This window comes from Ricinus communis, chromosome 8 (assembly GCF_019578655.1).
Source record: "Ricinus communis isolate WT05 ecotype wild-type chromosome 8, ASM1957865v1, whole genome shotgun sequence".
NCBI lineage: Eukaryota > Viridiplantae > Streptophyta > Magnoliopsida > Malpighiales > Euphorbiaceae > Ricinus > Ricinus communis.
The window spans coordinates 23865845-23872352 of record NC_063263.1 but is presented as its reverse complement, the minus strand read 5'-3'; the positions used below and the strand labels follow the sequence as shown (position 1 = coordinate 23872352).

At 31.0% G+C, this 6508-nt stretch overlaps 1 protein-coding gene across 4 annotated transcripts; it reads right to left on the bottom strand.

Annotated features, from left to right (window-relative positions):
• Positions 1 to 2830: 2830 nt before the first annotated feature.
• LOC8281552 lies at positions 2831 to 5893 on the bottom strand. 4 transcript variants are annotated; one of them, XR_003078630.2, is made up of 4 exons: positions 4950 to 5893; positions 3630 to 3807; positions 3412 to 3491; positions 3169 to 3277 (listed from the first exon to the last, which is right to left on the bottom strand). XR_003078630.2 is itself a non-coding variant. In XM_002515824.4 (3 exons), exons 1-3 carry the CDS (start codon positions 5739 to 5741, stop codon positions 3157 to 3159), a joined length of 993 nt encoding a protein of 330 aa, XP_002515870.3. In that variant the 5' UTR covers positions 5742 to 5889; the 3' UTR covers positions 2831 to 3156. The 4 variants fall into 4 exon arrangements, 2 of the variants coding, with proteins under 2 accessions (XP_002515870.3, XP_048234450.1); XM_002515824.4 differs by lacking the exon at positions 3630 to 3807 and having other exon boundaries at positions 2831 to 3277; positions 4950 to 5889; XR_007217110.1 differs by lacking the exon at positions 3169 to 3277 and having other exon boundaries at positions 3630 to 3821; positions 4950 to 5891.
• Between the last annotated feature and the right edge of the window lie 615 nt (positions 5894 to 6508).

Genomic DNA, 6508 nt, shown 5'->3' with positions numbered 1-6508 from the left:
GTTTCATTTGGTTAGATCGGTATCTTTATAATTTTCTAGTGTCTGGTTCACAAAAAAGTGGAGGAAAGTACATGAAGAAGATAGAAATGAATGAATTTTCAGTGTATAAAAAATAGTTCTAGACGTACCATTTCTAATGTGTGTCACGTGGACAATCTTTTTTTCAAACAACATTCATATCAACTATCTCTAATTGACATGGGAGCATCATTTCACGGAATTTTTAGTCGGTGTATCGAATTGTAAGAATAAAAAAGTTTGTGAATGAGATTGTTAAAATTAAAATAATATGATTAAATCGCAAAAAGCATTAAAAGTTATGTATTTTTTTTGCATTAACTCATGATACTATTTTAAAATGAAAAAATAAAAAATTATTTTAATAGAGAAGTAAATACATTTTTAAATAAGTTTAATAAAACTAATAGAATAAATTTTTGAAAATTTAATCTATTAAATTAAAAGAATTAAAAGAATTCTAAAACCCTTTTTAATCTCTCAATGGGAATCCATGTGTAATTCAAACAGGTATAGGAAGACTAATCCAATTTTGATACCTAAGGCTAAGCTCGGTTTTTTAAGGGTTAATTACAAAAATATGTTTTCTTAATATTATTTGCATTTTTTATGTTTATTCTTTTAAATAATACTTTTTTTAGATACTAAATTTACAAAACATGCTCAAATAAATTATATTAAATATTAACCATATACCAAATCTTAAAAGTTAATCATCACAAAATCAATTAAAAATATCAAATAAAAATCAACAAAATCATCCAGTTACAAAAAAAAAGTATTAAATAAATAAAAATTAAGTAAAAGTTAAAAAAAACTAAAGACAATTCTCTATTCATCAAAAATCAATTAAATATTAACCAAACATAAATCATACCCATCTTAAAATTGATCACATATCAACTAAAAATTAATAAAAATATTCAAAGTAAGTAATTTTATAATACAAAAAGCATTTTATTTGATTTTCTTTTCCTCATATTTCTATGTGTTTTTTAGATTTATTTTGTAATACTCTGAATTTTGGTTTAATTAAAAATTAAAATTTCAAAATATTTTAGTACATTAATTTTCTCAAGTATGATAAATTAAAGATTGGTATTTCATTTAGACACTTAAGACATAAATTAATTGTATCTCATTTAATTAATATATGCATGTTGGAGTGCGTTAATAAATAAAATTTCTCTAGTTCAATTTTCATTGCATGCACTAATAAATTATCAATTTTTAACTATAGAAATTTCGATTCCTATATATATATAACTAAGAATATATAAAATATTCTATGTGTACTGTAGCAAATTTATTTTTTATTTCCGGGTGCTAATAGTAATTCTCTAAGATGACAAATCTCACTTTGACCCCTGAGACTCTCTCTCTCCGACGCCTCTCTTTCTCTTTTGAACCATCGCCGTCCGACCACCGTTGGCCGTCAAACTCTAGCCGAACCTTTCCCTCGACGTTGTAAGCTCCTCCCGCCATTGATTTCACCGAAAACCATCAAGAGTTGACGGTTTAAAGAAAGGAAGTTGCGCGCCACCGTTGGGACTGCTGGAACCGCCATTTGCCAGCATTTTTCAATCCATCTGAGGCCAGAAACGGAATCCTCGCCAGAAACGCCAAGAACGATGGTTCGCCGGAAAACTTCTCGCCAGAAACGCCAAGAACGATGGTTCGCCGGAAAACTTCTTTTGTGTATATCCTCTCATAAAAAACGTATAAATATTAACAGAAAAAGTAAAATTGTAAAGAAAAAACAAAAGAGAAGTAAAAATGTAAGAGATTTGAGAAAAAGCACATTCTCTGTGATTTCTCTTTTTTTAATAATTTCCGATAGGGCTAAACTTATTTTTGAATTCATATGTCGAGTTGATTTAATTTTTTTAAAATATATTAAACTTACAAATGAATTAGTCTCGTTTCATAAAATATAAAATAAGGTGGGTCAAAGATGTTAATAAAAATAAGGCAAAAAATAAATGGTCTGTTGGGTTCAAATCAGAACAAAATTAATGAAACTATAAAAATTGAAATTGCTCAAAATTCTAACCGAACTTACGGGTACAATCGAACTCAACTGAATCAAACAACTTGGATACAATATGATTTACTTTTTTGGGTTTTTTTAATTTTTTATATATTTACTTGAAAATATACATGCTTTAAGTAAAAATCTGTATAAAAGATTTATTTTACAAAAAAATAATTAAATAATATAATATCCTTTATAATATCAAATATTTATAATTATATAAGGTAAGACATTAAAAATTTAGTCAATTCAAATTAATAGAAATTTTTGACAAACCAAACCGAATTGGAATTATTTCAATTTTTTTAAATCAAAACCGTATAGAAACAATGAAAAAAAGAAACTAAACGGAGCCAAACCAATAAAATAAAATAACCAAACTGAGCCAAACCAATAAAATAAAATAACCAAAATTGGTCCTGTTCGATTTTTGGATTTCGGTTCTGTTTTTGTCACCCCTAAGTAAAAGAATTGATATACAGCAAAAATAAAAATCTTCTTTGTTTTTCTTACTTTTCCTTGAGACATTTTGAAGAGCAATAAGAACAGATTATAAGTCCACATTTGGCACTTCCACTGAAACTGTTATGCAAATAAGGGATAATAAGTCGACACTTATCCAATATTTGTCTTAAGAGTACCTTACATATCACATGAAACATGAAACTTGAAACGAATTGGACTTCTCCATAAAAGCATATATAGAGCAGTCTTTGTCATTCTGCTACTCCAGACATCACATCTGCAGAATTACAATTCATGAATTTTCACAAGTTATGAAATGAGAATATCGGACATACATTTATGAAGAGGTAGAACATGCTTTATTGAGCTCAATCTGATTAAAAGAATTTTCTTTTCTTTTTTCCTTAAAAAAAATAGAACAGATACATGATTACAAATGATACAGAGATAAGTCAATCAATCATTGGTTCAGAATCAAGTCAATGGGATTCAGCACTTTCAACTTTTATCCTCAATTCCTTTAGCCTTCTCCATTGGCAACTAGAGTACCAAATTAAGCAATTTACTGATCCAAAAAATTCATAGAGCTGTCGAAGAAGGAATTGCATACTCTAGGACAAAAACTAAGCTTTTCATTATCATTGCTTTTGGGCGTCCTTGTGACGATTTTTGGGAAGATTTCTCCCACATTTCTTGCTTGTAGGTACAATTTTCATAAGAATAACAGATGAGCCATTCTTCTCTGATTTCCTGGATGATCTGGAAAAATGAATCCTCCAATGAGTTCATTAAGAGCAAAAGTAATCTCTAATGTCAAAGCAAGCAGCAACGAATACTGAAAAGAGGTCTCAAGAAGACCATAATACAGCTGGCATGTTGCAAAATGTACTTGCCTCTTTCTGGAAACTTGTAAATGATCATCAAATGTATCTCTACAAATTAAATCTCTGTTCTCATCCAGTTGTTTGTGATCCTACATATCAAAAAAGATAAGACGTATTTTAATTGATTTTTTCACATTTTGATTCAAGTTGTAATATGTAAAATTTTAAATTAAGCAACACCCAAATGGTAAATGCAAATGGAGGAACAGTTCAACTGAAGAACATACTATGAACATCTTTTAGATGGGCACATTGGAATGCAGTTTTCATAAACCAACTCCAAACAGCAGAACAAGCTACTCGAAGCTCCGTTACTGAGTTAAAATTTTGGACTAGTTGATAAAGATAGCAAGTGCATAACCATAGCAATGCACCATGCAGAGACACACAAACTTCATCTGTAGACTAAAAGCATAAGGCTGCATGATATTAGATTGTCAGATATCACTTATCCCAGCAATGAGTAAGCAAGAGCTCAAAAGTTTTAATCTATTAAGGTCATAAATCTATCATATTCTATGCTTATGGTAGTCAAGAATCAACAGAGAAAAACAAACACAAGTAAAAAATTCTCCATGTCTATTAAATAAATTAAATTCAACTAATGCAATCAACTCAACTACATGATTGATGCAATGGGCAAAAAGAAACATTACTACGTGCTTGCTGCATGTTAATGAACGGAGTAGCCACTTGAGAAGATTATGAGTTCATTTATCACGCCCATTATCGGCTTAAGATATCACAATCAACCAAAACATTGTGTGCTCCACTAGATCGCAAACAATACATGGTTCACGCATCAACCTATTACGTAGAAAATGCCACATGATAGTCTTACTCAATCATCTAATTCTGATAATCAGCTGCCTGAAATTGAAGTAAACTAAATAATAATCTACATAATCATATTTTTTCATCATAATCTTATTTCTTCATCACATTCTGACAATACAACTACCAGAAAATGAAGTAAGCCCATTAAGTTCTAAATCTCAAACCTTTCAAGTTTGCTGCAGGAATTAAGCTTGTATTTTCCAGAGCTATAAGAAGCCAATGACGAAGAGCAAATTTCTTAAAGCATTTAAACATAAACATATCAAGATTCAGTATTTCTTAAAGCTGTACGAATGAAATCCCATTTAGTTCCAAGCTAACAAATAATTATTTCAACCACTTCAACTAAATAAACTCTACTTCATTTACTCATCCCTCCTCCATAAAGAGCTTCCACTTCAACAAGTGGCCATTATCAACAAGTGATCACTACATCTACAAAGGCTAATGCTGACAACATCTGCGAGATCTCCTTTAATCTAGGTAATTTGATAATCTACAAATAGTTTGTTGCTATTTTCGGATATAAAATCCAACTGTAACAGCATGTCTTAAGCTAAAATGATTCTGTAGAGCTAAGAATTTGCTTAATGCCTATCAATGTGTATATTCTATGTGAAAAAAGCAGCAATAACAACATAATCAGTTGTTCATATAACAGTACATGCCAAAACAGTAAACTCCATTCTAAAGAGCTACAATAAACTTACACCATTGGATGGCAGTGCAAAGTCCCCTCCATTGGATTCCTTGGATGAGGCAAACTCAGAGTCAGACATCTTTGCTTTTTTCTTACAACCAACATTTCCATTATTTGTTGCGGATTCCAAGTGATTGCCTTTCCTCTTCTTGGAAGCAAAATTCCATGACTTCCCTTTCTTATCCCTAACTTTCCATATACTTTTCCTTCTAAACACCAACTTATCAAACTTCCACACCTCAAAACTCGTATCTATAACCGTCACTTCACTTTTCGAGTACCCTCTTAACTCTTTATCACTGCTGCTTTTCTCTTTCTTCTCGTCCAACTTGCCGTTGTATTCATCATCATCATCCACAAAACAATCAGCATTCATCCCAACAACGTTCGAATTATTATCAGAATGAAACGATGCCGTAGTTGCTGCCTGTACATATTCCTCTTTTCTAACAGAGTCAGCATCGAAAAACTTAGGGTTTGTTTGTTTCCTGGAGCTCTTTTTCCCAGAAATTCTTGAATTCTTATCTTGGGAATCACCCATGTTGAAGAGGTCGCATAAAACATTGGTGACTACACCAAACCATTCTCTTTCTCCGTTCTCCCTTAAAGTGTCAGGAATTTCCGTCTGATCGGAGGTGACTCGTCTGTTAAGAGACTGAGTGGACTCGGAATTGGGAAGTGAAGGATCGGAAAGGAAGTTGTCAAGGTCGAGATTTTCTGTGGCCGGGAAGCCTTTGGTGGAGCGGAGGCGGTCCAGCCAGTTTGAACCGGACTTGTTGCCGGCGAAGACTGAACCTTGCATTGGGAAGGGTTGAAGTGGAGCCAAATGATTGAGTTTGGTGAATAAAATTGGGGCAATGAAATTAACTTTTGAATGGAAAGAAATTTCAAAAAGAGAAAATAGCTTTGTTTTGGGATTTTTTTCTCTGTTTGCTGGGATGAAGTAGGGCTGTTAACTTGGGTTACACCGATCATAATCGTGGATGTGGATACATACTATCATCCTTCAAATTCTCAAAAAACTTATTTAAAATATTATTATTATAACTTCTCAAAAAATTATTATTATAACTTCTCAAAAAATTATTATTATTATAAATAATTAATATAAAAATTTATTTAGTGTTACAAAGGAAAAAACTAATGAATAAGGAAAAACAGAGAATGGTAAAAGTTTTAGTAAAATTTAATTCAATTATAATCCACTTCATTAAAACAAAAATTCAGTTATAATGAAAAGTTCAGTTAAAAACAAAAATTCAGTTAACAATTCAACATATAAAAAATTTAAATAAATTAGTCATTTATCTGTGCGTTGTACAACTATTATGCAAAGGCTATGTATGTGCGAGCTCGGGTTTTAGAAGCTTGGAAAACCTAAAAACGACACAAATTCAATGGTCTAGAGTTGAACCTGCATAGGTATAGGCTGAACCAGTGCGAGCTCAACTCATAGAAAATAAAAATAATCAATTTTTAATAATCCAAGTCACAAATAATCAAAATATGTTTAAAAATAAAAGAAGAATAGAAATAAAAATAGATGAAAACAACGTCAGATCTCAAATA